This window comes from Anabrus simplex, chromosome 3, assembly GCF_040414725.1.
Source record: "Anabrus simplex isolate iqAnaSimp1 chromosome 3, ASM4041472v1, whole genome shotgun sequence".
Taxonomy (NCBI): Eukaryota; Metazoa; Arthropoda; class Insecta; order Orthoptera; family Tettigoniidae; genus Anabrus; species Anabrus simplex.
In genome coordinates this window covers 525,163,215-525,184,734 of record NC_090267.1, presented here as the reverse complement: position 1 = coordinate 525,184,734, position 21,520 = coordinate 525,163,215, and the positions used below count along the sequence as shown (strand labels likewise).

The 21,520-nt window shown below is 39.2% G+C and overlaps 1 protein-coding gene across 1 annotated transcript in view; it reads right to left on the bottom strand.

Moving 5' to 3' along the window:
* The window catches only part of Ufl1 (UFM1 specific ligase 1), a 392,500-nt gene that overhangs the window by 238,390 nt on the left and 132,590 nt on the right, over positions 1–21,520 (bottom strand). The window contains exon 6 of the mRNA XM_067143679.2: positions 213–388. Coding sequence (XP_066999780.1) covers positions 213–388 — 176 coding nt within the window. The remainder of the gene's footprint in view (positions 1–212; positions 389–21,520) is intronic.

The following is a 21,520-nucleotide window of genomic DNA, read 5'->3' as shown; positions in this document are numbered from 1 at the left end:
GGGGCGACAGCACATCCTTCAACTCTTCTGACTTTCCAGTACAGTTCCCCGAGCAGTTTAAACTGCCATTTTCATGGTAGGGTGACCACTCTGGGAGATACGCCCTTTGCTGCATACGGCCCACCTAAGAGAACTCCTCAGGGGATCAGGTTATTTACTACTGCAGATGCAGGCTGGTAGCGGGGTAACCGACCAAACAATCAGGTACTTACTGTAACATCTAGAAAGGACGCTGTAGACAATGCTTCTTCTACAGCTGCTTCCACTTGCTCGACCAGCTGAGACCCGACAGCACAAGACGACAATAACATCAGTTTCTCGCTGGAGAAGTGTTTCTGCACAAATGTCTGAGGGTCACCAATTCCTAGCCGTGAGAGGGCATCATATTCTGCAACAAATGTGTAAGGTGTTAGTTTCTGGGATTTCTTACTCTATGACACATGATCTACATACGACTGTGTTATAGTCAGTTCTTCACCACCTGAAAAAGAAACTTCTTAATTAAAAATAGAATGACGTTTCATTCTTCAGGTACTAAAAAAAAAAAAAAAAATCACACACTGTTTTTATCGTTATTGTTATTATTATTATTATTATTATTATTATTATTATTATTATTATTATTATTATTATTATTATTATTATTATTATTCCTATTAAGAAGTGTAAAACTATGTTAAAACCTGTCTGTTGTTGAAATGAAGTATCTCTCGTCACAGATCCATCATACACAGTCATGCTTGTTTACTAAAACTGTAACTGTTCTGGTCAAGTTGTAATTATAGCGTTTTATAATTTAATTTCTTTTGAGTGATATAAGGGATGTTTATTGTGCATTAGTCAATTAAGGAATTTGTAATTTTCATGAAATCTGAATTATTGCGATTCTGTGAAGATTGGGAACTGTGTGTGTGTGTGTGTGTGTGTGTGTGTGTGTGTGTGTGTGTGTGTGTGTGTGTGTGTGTGTGTGTGTGTGTCCCAGTGTCCATCTTGTCTTTAACCTTCCTCATCATGTCCACTGCAGCGAGACATTGTACCAATAGGTCCTTGTCCCCAGTGATCAGGACTTTATGAAACATTATTATAAAATGTATCAAGTAATGTGCTACAATTCTTGTCCCAATGTAGATATCTTGTAGATCTGTCCTCATGATATGCTGTAAACCGGTGTTTGCACAGGATTGGCCGCACACGATTAGTAACAAAGTGACTGGGGAAACACCCATTGGAAATCAGATCAAACAGCGGAAGTGGAGGTGCATAGGACACACGTTGAGAAAGCAGGATGGAGCCATTGAGAAGGAAGCCACAGGGACAACGAAAGTGGGGTTGACCACGGCAGACCTGGAAGAGATCCATATTGGAGGAGGCACGTGAGGCAGGAAAAACCTGGGGAGAACTACGTCGGATAGCCCGCAGCAGAGTCCGCTGGCGAAAATTCATCGAAGCCCTATGCTCCTGAAGGAGCCACAGGAAATAAGTCAAGTAAGTCAAGTCTCATGAGAGTACGCTCATTGTTTCTCCTTTGGAGCCACTGTATATAGTTTTAAAAAACTGAGATTCTTGGGAAACCGATAATCTGCAGAAAGGCTAAACATAAACATTAGTGTTTGGACAGATTGAAACTGATAATAGAAGTGATGAACTACTGTGCTGCTAGTACACATTCAAGTTCTGTCGTGGTTCCCCCACCCTCTCGTGCATGAATCCTGTACTAGCACACATGTCCTGCAGTTCTATATCCAATTTTCAGATTTAAATCACATTTCCTTGCTGGCCAAGATGCCACTCAGTGTTTCATAACACTCGTCTTCTCCCTCGCAAAGATGATTCATGTCCTAATTTGTGCAAGTGCAAAATCTATCCACATCATTTATATGTCCAGAAGAAACTACATTTCCTAATGAACAACACCCTCAACAACAACAATCTGTTATCTCACGACACATACACAGACTATTTGCTGACACAATCCATTTTCTTTTCAAGAAATAACCCCCTGGTGCTACAGCTCCTCAATAAATAGTTCTCACGAACAGCTATGATGGAATTAACGTAATTAAGCTCCCTTCATAGACAGTTTTGGAAGTGGGTTTAATTTCCGTAGAAATTTCGATACCGAATTCTTTCTCCAAAGTGTGGACTAATTTTATTTTAATGTGATTAGAAGTCACATACTGTTCATATCTTCTGTGTCGACTCACTTGAAATTTGCTTGTGTTTCGAGTGGAATTAATATATCAGGCTGGAGGCTTCTGACTGGTGCTGCTCCCTCCTGTAGCGGTCTGCCTTTACTCTAACTTACTGCGCAGCCTGCTCGCGCACCTTTTCCTGGTGAGTGTAGCCGAAGGTTAGTTGGTACTGGTGCTAGCCATGGTGTGAGTCTGTCTGCTGTGAGCATGGAAGCTGGACGCGGCCTGTATTCACGCAACTTGTGAATCCAACTAATCTAATGGAGCTGGTTGAATCCATTTATACGCCGAGGTTAATACCCTAACACTTTCTTCAGTTTCAAACATACTGATATCATCTTCATAAACATGGATTTATTTAAGTAATTGTCTTCAAGCCTCGTGGTCGTAAGTTATGACATGTGCCTTGGTATTCCTGCTACATCTCCAAGACTGTAAGTTTTGATCATTCTGATTTTGGGGGACGAGCGTTGCTTTACGTCCGTAGGTGAAACCTTAAATTACCCTACACGTGTCCCCCGGGTGGTGCTAAGAAAGCAACGGCGAAGAGATGCGATCGAACTGTCTGAAAAGACCTCTCGGTCATAATGCACAGAGTAATGAAGAAATCGGTCCTTATCAGGACCCGGAAGCCTATAGCTGAAAAATCGGACCTTCAATTCGAATATGCCATCTTAACATCGAAGGCATCAGCAGACCAAAATGCGAGTGTCTAGCTAAAATTCTGAAAGGTCAACAGATTGATGTCATTGCGCTACAAGAAACTCATACAGCCAATGATATGCAACTAAGAACAAGAGGCAAGATCCCAGGCTTCAAATTAGTGGCTCACAATAATCACGAGATGTATGGCTTAGGTACCTATGTGAGAAACAATATTACTAACTACTCAGTAGTCGACTGTAGCTCAAGTGATGACATTTTCACCATCACAATTAAAATCAATAATCTAACAATAATGAACGTATATAAGCCACCAAACACAACGTGGCCCACTCCTCCTCTACCATCCTTACAACACCCAACCGTAATCATAGGAGACTTCAACAGTCATCACACATGTTGGGGCTATCAACAAAATGATCTAAACGGGGAGGCAATTGTTGACTGGATGGACATGGAAAATCTTAAACTAATCTACGATGCTAAAGAAAAAGGAACCTTCTTCTCCGCCCGATGGGGTAAGGAATATACTCCAGACCTTTCCTTCATAACCCAATCCCCAAACTCTCCTAACCAGATACTTTGCTCAGTTCTCAACAGTTTCCCTCATAGTCAACACCGGCCTGTCATACTCAAAATTGGCATGCATATTCCTGTCATTCGATCTTATCTGAAACCTAGATGGAACTTTAAAAAAGCTAATTGGAAAAATTTAAAGCACAAACTGATGCAAATATAAGATGGATCAAGCCAACCTTTAATAACTATGACAGATTTGTTGGAGTTATAAAAGGTGCTGCTCGGCGCTGCATTCCAAGAGGATGCCGTAAGGAATATATTCCTGGATGGACTGCAGAGAGTGAGAGCCTTCTTAAGGAATTTGAGGAAAATGGCAACAATGAAACAGCCACAAAACTTATTCAATCACTGAATGACAATAGAAAACAAATTTGGAACGATACTGTGCCATCTCTTGATTTTACCCACTCAAGTAGAAAGGCTTGGTCTCTCATTAGAAAGCTTGACTCATCAAAGCCAGCTGGTAGACAGAAACTGAGTGTTAACATTAATGATCTAGCCAAACACATGATCTCTATCTCAAAGATCAATAGAGATAAATAAGTTGTAAGGGAAATCCGGTCAGCACTGAAATATACAAAGCAATTAGCAAAACAACAATCATCCCAATTCTCTTGTCCTTTCACAAGAGAGGAAACCCTAGAAGACATCAAGAACATAAAATCCGGGAAAGCAGCAGGTATAGACGGCATCTATCCTGAATTCCTGCAACATCTTGGACCTGCAACAATCACTTGGCTCACCAAATTCTTCTCCAATATTTTGGAGACAGGTAACCTTCCTTCACTATTCAAGAAGACCAAAGTAATATCGATCTTGAAACCCAACAAGGACCCTCTGAGAGTGGAAAGCTACAGACCCATTGCACTGCTAAGTGTTACTCTAAAGCTCCTGGAAAGACTAATATACAATATGATCTCAGAAACCATCAATAATCTCCTTCCCACAGAACAAGCTGGCTTCAGACCTGGAAGAAATTGCGCTGACCAAATTTTTGCATTGACCTCTCATATTGAAAATGGATTTGAGAATCGAAAGATTAGTATGGCTGTCTTCTTAGACTTATCAGCAGCCTAGGATACTGTTTGGCGAGAAGGGCTCCTGCTAAAACTTATCTCTGCCATCCCCTGTTTCAAGCTTACAAATCTTATTGGCAATATGATTAGCAACAGAAACTTTCAGATCTTCTCGGATGATGCAGTAAGCAAAACCTACAAACTGAATGATGGACTTCCACAAGGATCTGTTCTGGCACCCTTACTTTTCAACCTCTATACTGCTGACTTACCAGCAACTAAGTCCAGGAAATTTATTTACGCAGATGATATACTACTGGTTAGCCAAACACCAAGTTTTCCAGAAGCTGAACAAATTCTTACAGCAGATCTAAAAAAACTAGATACATACCTCCAAAAGTGGTGCCTCCGTCCAAATCTCCAAAAGACTGTCGCATCTGTGTTTCATCTCAGAAATAAATTTGCCAACTACAAGCCTACAATAACATTCAGAAATCAATCCTTACAACACTGTCCCTTCCCAAAATACTTAGGTGTCACATTAGACAGATCCCTAACATATGAACATCATATTAACAACACAGCCGCCAAGATCAAAAGTCGGAATAATATTCTTCAAAAATTAGCCGGCACATCCTGGGGTGCAAACAACCAAGTGGTGAGATCTACTGCTCTAGCTCTTTGCTATTCAGTTGCCGAATACTGCGCTTCAACTTGGCTGAACAGTACTCATACTGCGAAGATTGATGCTCAACTAAATCAAGCAATGCGCATCATAACTGGTTGTATTCGCTCTACAAACGTGGCCTGGCTGCCTACACTCAGTAATATTCCACCGCCTTGCTTAAGGAGGTCTGAAGCTCTTCTAAAACTGTGGAAGAAGACCAGCCTGGACTCCAACCTCCCCGTTCACCAGGATATTACTCAACCTGCCCCTCCACGACTTAAGTCTAGATCTCCACCCTGGCGCACTGCAATTACACTGGAAGAATCTGGGTTCTCCATCACGAACGCCTGGTTACACCATTGGCAGCAGTCTTCTGTTCCCAATCAACATCTTGTGACTCTACCTCATGTTCAACCTCCCGGATTCCATCTACCCAGACGTCAATAGAGGACTCTAAACAGGATAAGAGTCAATCAAAGAAGATGCGGCTATACTCTTTATAAATGGGGCTGGCAGAAGTCTTCTGGGTGTGATTGTGGAGCTACCTCACAGACCATCCACCACGTAATTGCCGAGTGTCCACAGAGAGCATTTCAAGGTTCTTTGGAGGACATTCATAATGCAACTGAGGAGGCCTTAAAATGGATCAATGGACTTGATTTGGAACTATAGGCTTCTGCTTGTATATATTGTGTATATATTGTATACTTATTTATATAATCTATCTGTGCACATCATACGATAAATAATAATAATTCTGATTTTATTACAGGAGCACCTCCGTTATGCATCTACCTGTATTTCAACGAAGTTTAATCAACCATCTGAACAGTGCTTTTGTGTGTGATCTACCTGAATTTTAAATCTGTGTATAATACTTTCGGGGAGCTTGCGTTTGCGGACTATTAATATTTTTGAGGTTTAAAGAAATTATATAAGCCTGTGTTCCCACGGTGAAAATGGTTTGCTTGGCATCTCAACCACACCATATCATTTTATGGTACGTTTGCCTGCTCTGAAGACTTCACGTTCCAAGGGACCTCTTGTACTAATTGTGTATATTTCATGTCCACCACATTTGCGTGATATAAATACAAGCTAACAACGCGATTGGCTGGTTTCTGTGTATTTTGGTGTTAGAGACACTCCTTCTCTGTTAGATAGGCCACTTTCTGGTTCGTATTGTCTGTTTGAACTCTAGAGTGGTTGTTTATTTAGTTATGTGCTGTGTGGTTGACGTTCTTATACATCTTGTCGAGAGCGTTATGTCTGCAAGGGAGAATGTTATGATAATGTGCTGTTTCTCCCTTAGCTTATCGTCACTTAGACCTGATGTCTCCCACTGTCCGGAATGGGAAAGGAGGAGGGTTAAAACAGCTAACAACGAGTGTTGAGCGGCGGTAAATAACTCGACCCTGGGTCAACAGCTTCGCGTGGATGAGACCCTTTGGGTGGGGTGATGGTCCCTTCAGTGTAGGAAATGACACTGGAACCCATCATCTGTGTCTTTAGCCCAATGGCAAAACAGACGGAGGAACCTCCTTTTTGTGATTCTCATCGGTCGTGGAGGCCAACTCAATGGTATTTTGAGTCTGCGGCAGTCCGTTGCAGTCGTGGTACTAGAACCTGAATGTCGCATTTCATTTGTGCCGCAGGGTAGACTTCTGAGATTGTAGTGTGCGGGTAACTTCCTTGCAAGCTGCGATCCACCTTATACAAAATCCCGCATGTGGCACTTTTTCCTGCTGTCACTCTCTTCAACTCAAGTCCAATGGTGATGGGATAAGAATGGTGGAGGCAAGTTTTTGGGTGAAACTGGAAGCTGCTAGTTCGAACCTGCACGTTGGGAGCAGATGTGTGATGGTCATCTTTCTGGGACCCCATGACTACTCAGGAATTTGGTCCTGCATCTGTGTTTGGACAGGCCTATTTAGGATCATCGCTGCCCACCCTGAATGGAGAAGGCCCTAGAAAATGTGGGCTAAACATCGGTAGTCACACTCTCAGCCAGCTGGGAGGCTGCACCCAGCGGGTCACCCCTATGTTTGTTTTCAGAACAGAAGGTGACACGGATTCGTGTGTGTGTGTACGAGATTGTTTGCTGTGTTCCATCCGGGACCTTTCACTCATGTCGCTTCTTTAACATACCACTTGAGCTCATGTTCTATTGTTTTATCACGTGTTCTGTATATTTCATGTCCACCACATTTGCGTGATATGAATACAAGCTAACAATGCGATTGGCTGGTTTCTGTGTGTTTTGGTGTTAGAGAAGATTGCCAAAACTTTGATTATATGAACCTGGAATGTTCGAACGCTACTTGATTTGAAACACGATAACAAACCTGAGAGAAGAACAGTGCTTGTCACCCATGAGCTTGGATGAATGATGCTGCCTTAAGTGAGACCAGACTGTCCAGCGAAGGTAAACTTACAGAGTTCAGCTCAGGCTACACAATCTTCTGGAAGGGAAAAGATGAAGGAGAACACCACATTCATGGTGTGGGATTCGCTGTGAAGACCACATTGGTGAATGATTATCAGCTAACTCCAACCGCAGTCAGTGAAAGAATTATGACTCTGTGAATCCCACTCTCTGGAGCCAAATCTATGACACTCATCTCTGCATATGCTCCCACCTTGGATGCTGATGTAGAAGCTAGAACCTGCTGAGCACTACCATCACCAAAGTACCACCAATTATGGGGCAATGTGATGGGAAACTGCAATGCCAATGGTCTACTGCTCCTTGGTTTATGTGCTGAACATGAACTCTTCATTACTAATACTCAGTTCCACCTGCCTAATCGCTACAAGACCACTTGGATGCATCCTTGCTCAAAGCACTGGCACATCCTTGATTATATCATCGCCAGGCAATGTGATAAAAAAGATGTCCTTGTTACATGGACCACAAGAAATGTCGATGAGTGCTGGATAGATCACAAGCTCCTGTTTTGACGGGTGAGAATCTCAATCTGTCGCAAACCAAAAAGATCCAACCACAACCTGCCCAGGAAGAAATCTGATACTTCTAAACTTCAAACTGAATCTATTGCAACAGATTACAGAAATGCAATCTCAAACAAAATGACTAATCATCCAGTCAGCAGTGATAGTACAAATCAGGAATGGGCCACCCTTCAGAAGGTCATCACTGAGTCAGCTGAGGAAACAACTGGTTTTGTGAGGGGAAAAAAAGGACAGGACTGGTTTGATGAAAATAATGAAGAAATTACCATATTTACTCACTTATTAGGTCCCCCCTTTTTCCACTTTTACAGCCAAAAATAGTAAGGGGGGGGGGGTCCAATATGCAATAACCTCAAAATTTTGTGCAGCGAACACGACTTCTAGGCTATGAAGAGCTATCAATTGTACGTGAAAACATTCTATACTACTATTTAACAAAGAATGTATTTAAGTTATACTAACTATTTTCGTTGGAAGGCAGTATTTCTAAATGTAAAAAGACAATAAATGGTGAACACGACTTTTAGGTCTACGGTACATATAAAAGTCCGTTTTAGTTATTTTATCACGTCATTCGTTACATCTCATTAATTCCTCTGGTGAGGTTGATGTCAGGAAGGGCATACGGCTGTAAAAACTCGCAACGAAGATTCGTCTCACTTCATACTCGACCCCGTAGAAAAAAGGGATAAGGGTATCGTGTTATCATATAATTAAATATTGATACAAAAGAACTTAATGGCCAGTCATTTGTCTCTTGTCAGTTCAGCAGTAGGCCTACCACACAGTAAAACTGATCACTGCTTTCATTCGAATTATCGCTTTGTGCCGCCAACTTCCCTGCCCTGCTACCAGCATGCCAGCATTCCAAGTGACGTCATCTTTACTGCCATCTAATCAGTCATGTCAGCCAGGCTTCATTCCCTTTGAGCCATGCACTACAATCGAGAGCATATGAGGTCTCGTCTTTTTGAACCTTTTAAAAATAATTTTGTTCCCAACTATAGAGTCTAAACACTGTAAATCTATTCCCAAATGGTTTCTGGAGATGGTGTTTGATATTCCCAGTTGGTGTACATGTAGCAGAAGCCACTCCTTCCGAACAAAGCTGTGCTATCGAAACAGACTTTCAACGTATTAGGTCGTGTTACGTATATGTAGTACGTGTTGAAGAGATGTTAAGTACAGAACAAAAATGGCCAGCTGGACACCAGTGGGATCCGAACCCACAACCTCCCGATTTCGCGTCGGTTGCTCTACCAATTGAGCTATGGTGGCCTAGGCCATCTTTGTTCTGTTTGAAAGGATCTGAGCTACAGGTCTGGTACTGCTGCTAGCACACTGTAGAGTGTAGGTTGTGGGTTCGGATCCCACTGGTGTCCAGCTGGCCATTTTTGTTCTGTACTTAACATCTCTTCAACACGTACTACATGTACGTAACACGACCTAATACGTTGAAAGTCTGTTTCGATTACAATGCGGTCGTGAATATTCAATATTCAAAGCTGTGCTATAATAGACACGCCAAACCATCAGCTGATAACTAGGTTATGTTACGAGTTGTACTTGCAAATGTAATACATAGTAAACTGGAAACATTATTTTGATAACTGCGGCTATTTAAACACAGACCCTTATTTTTAAGTACATTTCATGCTTGTTCTCTACATTTATCACATCAGGATATACGTAAACAGCTGTCCATGAAATAAGACAGACCACATTGTTTAGGTTAGGTATATTATTGCCCTGATAATGCCAAAAGTTCCTAGACGGAAAGAATAAAAATAAATTGCAGGAAAACATACTGCATTTATGGATATCTACAGGTGTGGCAGTAATGCGTTTTATTTTCGTAATGTTTAATTTCGTACGTTCGTTGTCTTTTTTTATTTTTTATTAACGCATATCCTAGTATGTTTTGTTTGGCATCTCCAAAAATCGTTAAAAGTACTTGGGGACATAAAATTATTATTATTATTATTATTATTATTATTATTATTATTATTATTATTATTATTATTATTATTATTATTATTTGTCAGGTACGTTGGCGAGTGGATAGCTTTTATCACGCTTTAAACTAACTTCTCTCCTATACCTATATTGGCCCGAGTTACAAGATATTAAATGACCCCTTTGTTAATGACTACTATCAAAGTTTGCGTATTGTCTTATAAAACTGCAACTAGTTTCGACCCCATATATATTGGATCATCTTCAGCCACGCTCCAATTGGAAGACATAAGCACTCATATAACCAATAATGATTTAAACACTGATATGACACAATTTATAGTCTTAATTTAAACCACTGATTAAGTCTGAATAAGATATCTACTCTTTAAACTAAATATCACATAAAAAAATGTTGTGGTTGATGGCAAACAACATAGGGGTGAGTCTCATATAGCTATACATACTTATCCTGATCTTCTTGCTTCCCTTATATTCTCAATTATTTTCTTCAAATTATTTTCTTTTCAGACATTCACCTCCAAATAAATTAAACAATAGACCACTACAATGATAATAAGGAAAACCTATTCAAAGTACGAATGTTCCCCTTAAAGCACATAAGTCTTGACCCATATCACTATTGAACAAACATGAATATCAATCAAGTTGCTCGTCTACACAGAAATGAAATGAAATGAAATGAAATGGCGTATGGCTTTTAGTGCCGGGAGTGTCCGAGGACAAGTTCGGCTCGCCAGATGCAGGTCTTTTGATTCGATGCCCGTAGGCAACCTGCGCGTCATGATGAGGATGAAATGATGATGAAGACGGCACATACACCCAGCAAACGTGTCAGCGAAATTAACCAATTATGGTTAAAATTCCCTACCCTGCCGGGAATCGAACCCGGGACCCCTGTGACCAAAGGCCAGCACGCTAACCTTTTAGCCATGGAGCCGGGCATCTACACAGAAAAGGATACCAACTCACAGATCAACTCAAAAACAATAGCTGCTGTAGAAATGACAAAATAGTATGTCATCAACCAAAACATTTTTTATGTGTTATTTAGTTTAAAATGTAGATATGTTATTCAGATTTCATCAATGGTTTAAATTAAGACTATAAATTGTGTCATATCAGTGATTATATCATTATTGGTTATCTTGATTTATTAGCAACCTAGAAATCAAAGAATTCATAAAATTACTTGAATTTGCCACTTATAACAACTATTTTACATTCCATGACACAATCTACCAACAACAAGGCCTACCAATGGGGTCCCCTGCTTCCGGTATACTGGCTGAAATTTACACAGACTATCTAGAACATACATTCATTAACAAAATAGACGGTATATTCTTCTGGTGTAATTTGTTGACGAAATTTTTGTCGTCATCGACGACAATAGAGACACCAGTGAAAACATCTTATTGGAAAGACTAAACACAATAGACCCATGCATAAAATTCACAAAAGAAACCAAAAACAACCATAAACTAAATTATCTTGATTTGACAATAACCAGGCACGAATACCACTTATCATTCAAAATATATCGAAAACCCACACACACATTGAACACGATCAAAATAGACTCCATCCATCCCAATACTCATAAAAAAAGCAGCATATTATAGTATGATCTATAGGGCTTTCAACATACCATTATCAAAAACTGACTTAAATGAAGAAATACGATTAATGAAATAGCTAAAAATAACGGTTATAAGAAAGAAATGGTCAATACAATCATTCAAAAAATCAAATCTCAACCAAAAACCAGATTGACGAAAATAGACAAACCTAAAAAGGACTATGCATTATTCACCTTCAACAACACACACATATATCCATTAACTAACATACTTAAAAAACATAACTTAAAAATAGCCTTCAAGACTACGCACAATAGTATTAACATCTTACATAATACCACGACAATCAATAATACTAACAAGTACTATCATTCAGGAGTATACCGTATCAGATGCAACAACTGTGAAACAAGCTACATAGGACGTACCGGTAGGAACTTGGCAATCAGATATAATGAACATATTAATGCCGTAAAACACAATAATGTTTCCACAATAGGCCAACACATTGACGAATACAAACACAATTTCACGAACATTGCAAATGACATGAAAATACTAAATATAAACCGTACAGGCCCCTTACTCAATATAACGGAAGAACTGTACATATCATAGATCATTACACCAATCCTAATTATAATATAAACGAAATTACAGAAAAAAACAACACCATATTTAACAAAGTTATCCCCACCTTAAAAAAACTACTATCTTAAAATAATCAATAAACAGTGTTCAACACGCCCCAGAACGCAGACGAACGACACGCCCAACTCCATCCCTACTCCTACGACAACAACTCTCCTCACCCATCCCTCCATTCCCGTCACAGCAGCGGACACTAGCACCAAGAAAACATGATACAGTACACGCCAGGCAGCCAAATCTAACGCAACCCAACCACGACAGCAATAGTAAGTATTCATTACGGATACACACGTACAAGCAGACATTCTTCAGATTATAAATTCCTAACTCCATTTTTCATTTCTTACAGGCATACATCAGCAATTATAGACGAGAAAAGAGCCACCATTCTGCTATTGACACTTATGCACAAATGCAGATTGTATTTTAATACATTAAGGCAACATTCAATCACAGCTGCACTTATCTACCTCTGGTTACACATTAGACTTGTCATCAATAACTGAAGAATCTATTAATCATACTAGTGGATAAGCCTAACATATAACAGAACCCCAAAAGAGCACTGCTTATGAATACAAGCACGGACATTCTTCATTTATATTGGATAAAAATAAGAAAATCGACAAACGCAAGATGTTAAACTCATTTTAATGAAGTGTTCCTAGTCATAACGGATTTTAACATGAACTGTATATTTTAATATGTACTGTATATTTTAAAGTGTTTATGTACCTGTACTTTTAAAATAAGTTAATCCACCCAAATTTTAGGCCTAAAAGATACACCCACACTCATTTTTAGATTGTACGTATAGCCAGCTTTTACTTTGAAACATGCCCAATTTGAACGTTGGACGCACTCCATTATTATGACTTTTCTATTAGGCAAGGCATATTAACCAACTTTGACTTATGTGAAGGTACTAATGTACAGCTGAGGATGACTGTATAAAAAGTCGAAACTGGTACTGTAAGTAAAACCTCATATAAATAAAACTTATATTGATAAGGTGGAACCTTTCTTATCTATATCATTATTGGTTATATGAGTGTTTATGTCTTCCAATTGGAGCGTGGCTGAAGATGACCCAATATATATGGGGTCAAAACTAGTCCCAGTTTTATAAGACAATATACAAACTTATAGTATTGAATAGGTGGAACCTTCCTACCCTTTGACAGTGATTGTCAATACGGACCATAATGAAATTTATAACTTATGACTTTGTTAATGATCTCGCCTGCTGTATAAATAGCAACAATTGTGAATATTTCTCAACTAAAGTAAACTTGTTTCCTCATCCCGAGGTAGTAAGCTCTTTTTAGACACACCCCCAGTAGAGGGGAGTTACATGTACCACTTTTACTGCATAGCAACCTTCCTGCCATTCGTAAATCTCTGGCAGTACGGTACCGGGAATCAAGAACAGCAACTAATTGTGCTAACCATTAAGCTGGCGGTCATTATTAACTACAAAACACAGACATATAGCATGCTTGCAATGCACGACGTCATCAGACCTGCAGTAGACCTGCGCTACAGAGGGGGACATTTCTTAACTACGAAACACAGATGTGCCGCATGGATTCGACGCGTTTTCATTGCCTAGGTCGTACAGACGAAACTATTCACAAATTTGTGCAATGTCATCAGAGCTGTACTCGCTTCAAAGCGGAATCATTGTTCTCTAATTACATTGGGGGTTCTTTATGTGAGATTTATTTTTTTCATTTTCTAATACACGAGTAAATACGGTAAATATCTGATCAATGCCAAACAGGAAGCTCACCTAACCTATCTTCGAGATCTGTCTTCCAATGTGAAGAAATCACATTTCTTGGAACATAAAGGGAAATGTCAGGCAACAAAAAGCTGAAGAACTGCCAAGACTATCTGATGCCCGTGACCTGCTGGCATAAAGGAGATATATGGTCCAATTCGATCTTCATCGGGATCATTGAAGACTGCTGACAACTCTATCATTTTAACTGACAATGGAGAAATTGTACAGCGCTGGAAGGAACATTTCTCTTTACTTCTAAATCGTGTCTCCAATGTTGCTGAGGACTTTCTTCGTAATGTCCGTCAGCAGCCCCAACAACCATGGACGGCAGTTCCACCTACGAAGGTTGTAAATCAAATAGTGGCAACTATTTATTTACTACAGATACAAAAGAGTTACATGTAAGCAACCTTTACTGTCCTTCAATATAGTTACCAGCGTTGTGTATAAACCATTGCCAGCGATGTGGAAGTCGTAGTATACCTTCAGCAGAGCCTGTTCTGTTGATGGTGCGAATGGAGCGGTCTACTGCCTGTCGAATCTCTGCAACAGTTCTGAAGTGAATGCCACGAAGTGGTTCCTTCATTTCCGGAATCAAATTGAAGTCACAAGGACTTAAGTCTGGAGAGTATGGTGGACGGTACAGTTCTTCCCAGTCCCATCGACCGAACAAATCAGCCGCAGCTTGCACTGTATGCGCCCGAGCATTGTCGTGCAAAAATGATGGGCGGATTCTGCAGAAAGAGTTGCCGCTTCTTTCTCAAACCTGGTCGCAGGTGGTGCTCCATAAACGAACAGTAATACTGTGCATTGACCATCTGCCGTGGAGGAATGTAATGCGTTAGGATAACACCATCACAGTCGTACACGAGGATCACCATAACTTTCACCGTACTGGGGCTCTGACGAACGTTCGACTCTTGTGGTGACCCATAATGACGCCATTCGTTCGATTGGCGTTTCAGTTTTGGCTCGTACAATTTGACCCACGTCTCATCCAGGGTTACGATACGGCGTAAGAAAGTCTCCCCTTCGCGCACATAGCGCTCCAAGAGCATTTTAGCAGCATTGTACCACAAACATTTGTGCATTTCCGTCAAATCATGTGGAACCCATCACGATGCAATTTTTTGCATGCCTAGGTGTTTCTTCAGGATGTGAAGCACAGTCGTATGCACTAATCCTGTTTCTTGAGCGAGCTTACGAATCGCCTGGTTTCAATCACTGTCCAGTAACGCAGCAAGAGCAGCACTTTTTCACCGACGCTCATAGGACGACCTGCCCGATGAATGTCCGCCACAACTGGCCGACCATCCTTGAAGGCTTTTACCCAACGTGCCACTGTTCTGTAAGGTAATGCAGATTCCCCGCAAGCCTCTTGAAGACCTTGATGACACTGTCGTGCTGTATGACCTCTGGCATTCAATCTTGATCCAACTCCGTTGTTCCTGTTTGGAAAACATAGTGACAACATTTAAAGATAAAAATTTCATTGTTCCGTATTGAAATTATTGATGTTAAAAATTAAATAATTGAAAAGGAGGTTCAACCTATTCAATACTTAAAAGAAAGAAATGCAGTAATCACATTCCTATTTAAATGGGACCGGTTTCGACCTTAGTCCAGGTCATCATCAGCCGTAAAAACATGTACAATGTTTATGAATATTGGAGGTCAGTTTCACACTCTGATAGGCACAAAGACACGACACCACATTCTGTCATGCACAAAGTCACAACACTATCAACTAATATACGAAGATCAAAAATAACTTGAAGTCGCAGACAAATAGATTTGTAGTAGAAAGCCGCCAGCTCCTGGTGATCAGCGCGGCACATTCAAGGTCATGCGCTGCGGTCGAACGCCAAAGTAGAGTGGAGAATGTTTTGAAGGTCCAGAATTTGTCACGGTTGGGGGAAGTTAAGTACGTATATAAAAATATACGACGCAAATCAGTATAAATGAATGAGTACTTGTACTCCTGCTAAGTTCTTGGAAAACAGTTGACTTGAAAAAACAATTGTAGAGAGAAGAAAAAATGTAGTAAAAAGCGCAATATCGGAAAACAAATGAAAACTTATATGCACAGTGCGCTATTTTTTAAATGAAAAATTTTTAGGTTATGATTGAAGTAGTCGAAGTTAGCGCAAGACAAGAGTTAAAATTTGAAAGAGGAGAACCGAAATGAAGGTCGTGGTTTTTTTTTTAAATAGAGAAGGAAGAATAAATTAAACGAGGAAGAGTGATAGTGAAATAAGAGAAATTGAAGTTAGATGGTAATGAGGAAGGATAAGATAGGGAAATGAAGGAGGGGTAGTTTAGGGTGGGTTAGGAGGGTGGGTTATTGGAGGTAGAAAATGTGGGTGGGAACTATGTAAGGCATGGAAAATAGAATTGGGGTTTTGGAATTTGGAATTTTTGAGAAGAAGAATTAGGAAGTCAAAAAGGATATTGGGTTTTTCAGAAATGTCGTTTAAATTGAAATTAGGGTTGAAGTACTGGTCAAGGTGGATAAAGCAATTTTCAGTAATGTTTAAGAGGGGGCCTTTGTTAATGATTTTAAGTATATTTATGTCATTGTCAATACTGGTGAAACTATGCTTGGAGTCTTGTATGTGCTGTCCTATGGCAGAGAATCTGTTGTATTTAATGGCGTTGACATGTTCAGAGTACCTGATATTGAAGTTGCGGCCAGTTTGTCCGACGTAGGAGGAATTGCAGTTGTTGCATTTAAATCTGTATACACCAGATTTAGAAAAAGCATTAGACTTATTTAGAGATTTAGAGTTGTGTAAGATATCAAGACTTCTATTGTTAGTTCTAAAAGAAATTTTCATATTATGTTTTTTAAAAATATTAGTTATTTTATAAGCATCCTGAGTGAAAGTGAAGGTGGAAAAAGCAGTTGGTTTAATTGTGTCTTTAGATAAAGTGGTTTTTGGACGGTGTTTGAATTTGTTGATGAAGCGGTTAATGAAGGAGTTTTTAAAGCCATTAAATTTAGCAATGTTGCGGATGGTGTTTAATTCATTATTTAAATCTTTTTTGGACATAGGGGTGTTGAAAGCACGAAAAATTAAGCTGTTATAAGTAGCACATTTATGAGCTTGGGGGTGCGAAGAATCTTGTCTTATTGTAGTTGCTGTTTGGGTTGGTTTTCTGAAAATTTTGTAAGATAAAGAAGAAGGATGTCTAGTAATAGTTAGGTCTAGAAAATTAAGAGTTTGGTTGTGTTCTGATTCGAGGGTGAATTTAATGTTAGAGTCTAAGTTGTTGAGATGAAGAAGTGTAGAGGCTGCGTTGGTTGATTCCTCATTTAATATTACTAATGTGTCATCGACATATCTCGCCCAAAAGAGGATGTTGGAGAAATTATTATTATTATTAATTGAACAATTCCATCCTCCCATCGTAAATCTATCTAAAACAACTCTGAGTGATGATGAAAACTCAATTCTTTCGAAGGGCTTCAAACACAATTGGCCCAATCTCAACACTTTCAATGTAGCCACCAATTTAATTATTGAATCTGAAATAGCCATTAACAAAATGCCAACAGATGAACAAGATGAAATCAGATATGAAGTAAAAAGGAAACTTGAAAAAATCTTCATTAACAATAACAAAAACACTTCTCTTATTAATAATAATAATAATAATATTAATTTAATTAAAGATAATAAAACCATTTCAGATCTTAAAAAGAAAATCAATGATAATAATCTCATTATCACCAAATCTGATAAAGGCAACACTACTGTCATAATGGATAAAACTGACTACTTAGATAAAACCAAAAACTTTTTCAGTGACCCTTCTTTTTCTATAATAAAAAAAGACCCAACCACAAAAATCCAACGCCTACTCAAACATACTTAAAAAAACGCTTCCTTTCTCCTCACAGATCAAGAAAAAACTAAACTAATAAACATGAACCCTGGACTACCCACTGCCAAAGCCCTCCCTAAAATTCACAAAACTAACATTCCTATCCGTCCAATTATCAATTACAGACCCAGTCCCCTATACAACACTTCTAAATTCATCCAAACATTTTTACTAAAAAATTATCGATTTTTATCCAACAAATCTATCAAAAACACTTCTGATCTAATCAACAAATTAAAGAATTTTGAAATCCAACCAAATTTTTCTCTCCATTCTTTTGACATTGTAAACATGTACCCTAGTATTCCAATTCCAAAATTATTCCCCATTATAAACAACAACCTAAACAAATTCAGTAACCTAAGTAAACTTGAAATTCAAGACTTCATGTCTATTTTAAAATTAGTTCTCAACAATAATTATTTTACCTTTGGCAACACCATTTATCAACAAGATGGCTTGGTTATGGGCTCACCTGCTTCTGGCATTCTTGCTGAAATTTACCTCGACTTCTTAGAAAACACAAGAATTAATAATAATAATAATAATAATTTCTCCAACATCCTCTTTTGGGCGAGATATGTCGATGACACATTAGTAATATTAAATGAGGAATCAACCAACGCAGCCTCTACACTTCTTCATCTCAACAACTTAGACTCTAACATTAAATTCACCCTCGAATCAGAACACAACCAAACTCTTAATTTTCTAGACCTAACTATTACTAGACATCCTTCTTCTTTATCTTACAAAATTTTCAGAAAACCAACCCAAACAGCAACTACAATAAGACAAGATTCTTCGCACCCCCAAGCTCATAAACGTGCTACTTATAACAGCTTAATTTTTCGTGCTTTCAACACCCCTATGTCCAAAAAAGATTTAAATAATGAATTAAACACCATCCGCAACATTGCTAAATTTAATGGCTTTAAAAACTCCTTCATTAACCGCTTCATCAACAAATTCAAACACCGTCCAAAAACCACTTTATCTAAAGACACAATTAAACCAACTGCTTTTTCCACCTTCACTTTCACTCAGGATGCTTATAAAATAACTAATATTTTTAAAAAACATAATATGAAAATTTCTTTTAGAACTAACAATAGAAGTCTTGATATCTTACACAACTCTAAATCTCTAAATAAGTCTAATGCTTTTTCTAAATCTGGTGTATACAGATTTAAATGCAACAACTGCAATTCCTCCTACGTCGGACAAACTGGCCGCAACTTCAATATCAGGTACTCTGAACATGTCAACGCCATTAAATACAACAGATTCTCTGCCATAGGACAGCACATACAAGACTCCAAGCATAGTTTCACCAGTATTGACAATGACATAAATATACTTAAAATCATTAACAAAGGCCCCCTCTTAAACATTACTGAAAATTGCTTTATCCACCTTGACCAGTACTACAACCCTAATTTCAATTTAAACTACATTTCTGAAAAACCCAATATCCTTTTTGACTTCCTAATTCTTCTTCTCAAAAATTCCAAATTCCAAAACCCCAATTCTATTTTCCATGCCTTACATAGTTCCCACCCACATTTTCTACCTCCAATAACCCACCCTCCTAACCCACCCTAAACTACCCCTCCTTCATTTCCCTATCTTATCCTTCCTCATTACCATCTAACTTCAATTTCTCTTATTTCACTATCACTCTTCCTCGTTTAATTTATTCTTCCTTCTCTATTTAAAAAAAAACCCACGACCTTCATTTCGGTTCTCCTCTTTCAAATTTTAACTCTTGTCTTGCGCTAACTTCGACTACTTCAATCATAACCTAAAAATTTTTCATTTAAAAAATAGCACACTGTGCATATAAGTTTTCATTTGTTTTCCGATATTGCGCTTTTTACTACATTTTTTCTTCTCTCTACAATTGTTTTTTATAGTCAACTGTTTTCCAAGAACTTAGCAGGAGTACAAGTACTCATTCAATTATACTGATTTGAGTCGTATATTTTTATATACGTACTTAACTTCCCCCAACCGTGACAAATTCTGGACCTTCAAAACATTCTCCACTCTACTTTGGCGTTCGACCGCAGCGCATGACCTTGAATGTGCCGCGCTGATCACCAGGAGCTGGCGGCTTTCTACTACAAATCTATTTGTCTGCGACTTCAAGTTATTTATGATCTTCGTATATTAGTTGATAGTGTTGTGACTTTGTGCATGACAGAATGTGGTGTCGTGTCTTTGTGCCTATCAGAGTGTGAAACTGACCTCCAATATTCATAAACATTGTACATGTTTTTACGGCTGATGATGCCCTGGACTAAGGTCGAAACCGGTCCCATTTAAATAGGAATGTGATTACTGCATTTCTTTCTTTTAAGTATTGAATAGGTTGAACCTCCTTTTCAATTATTTAATTTTTAACATAGTGACAACATTACGTTAGACTGCTAGCTCACAAATGACTGTTTCTCTTGCTTGTGTGCACGCAGGTGATGTGGGAAGGGTGAGTCTGACTGTTCTGAGGTAAGGTAGGTATGTAATCAACGTGTGCTATCACCGGCACTATTAGATTTCGTTGCATAGCGTCTCTTTTTTTTGCTAGTTGCTTTACGTCGCACCGACACAGATAGGTCTTACGGCGACGATGGGATGGGAAAGACCTAGGAGTTGGAAGGAAGCGGCCGTGGCCTTAATTAAGGTACAGCCCCAGCATTTGCCTGGTGTGAAAATGGGAAACCATGGAAAAACATCTTCAGGGCTGCCGACAGTGGAGCTCGAACCCACGATCTCCTGGATGCAAGCTCACAGCTGCGCGCCTCTACGCGCACGGCCAACTCACCTGGTGCATAGTGTCTCCACAGCAGTGTTGCCACTATTTAAGTTCCAACCCTCGTACATACAGAGACTTCACCAAAGCACTCAATCAATTAAAACCAAGAAAGGTTCCTGGTCCTGATAACATCCCTCTGGAAATGATACAAGATGGAGGTATACCCTTGAAGACTAGACTTTTCACACTCATCCTCTTGATTTGGGAGACTCGAGAAGTACCTGACGACTTGAAGAATGCTACCATCATCACTATCTTCAAGAAAGGTGATCGTAGTGTATGTGGGAACTACTGTGGTATATCGCTTTTGTCAACTGCAGGTAAAATTCTCGCAAGAATTCTATTAAACCGGCTCTGAGTTATCTCAGAGGATTTTGCCTGAGTCTCAAGGTGGTTTCCAAACCTCCAGAGGCACAACAGATATGATCTATGCAAGACAACTCCAGGCAAAATGCAGAGAACAACAGCAGCTTCTGTATTTAGTTTTCTATTCTCTGGAAAAAGCCTTTGATTCAGTACCAAGATGTGCTATGTGGAGGGTACTGAGACATCTTGGATGTCCTGAACGTTATGTGGAATTGGTTCAAGCCCTTCATAATGGCATGTCTGGACAGGTTCTTCATGGTAACTCAGTATCAGATTCATTCCCAATCACTCATGGATTGAAACAAGGCTGTGTGCTTGCTCCTCACTCTTTGCACTCTGCTGTATGAATCAACCGCAAACAACT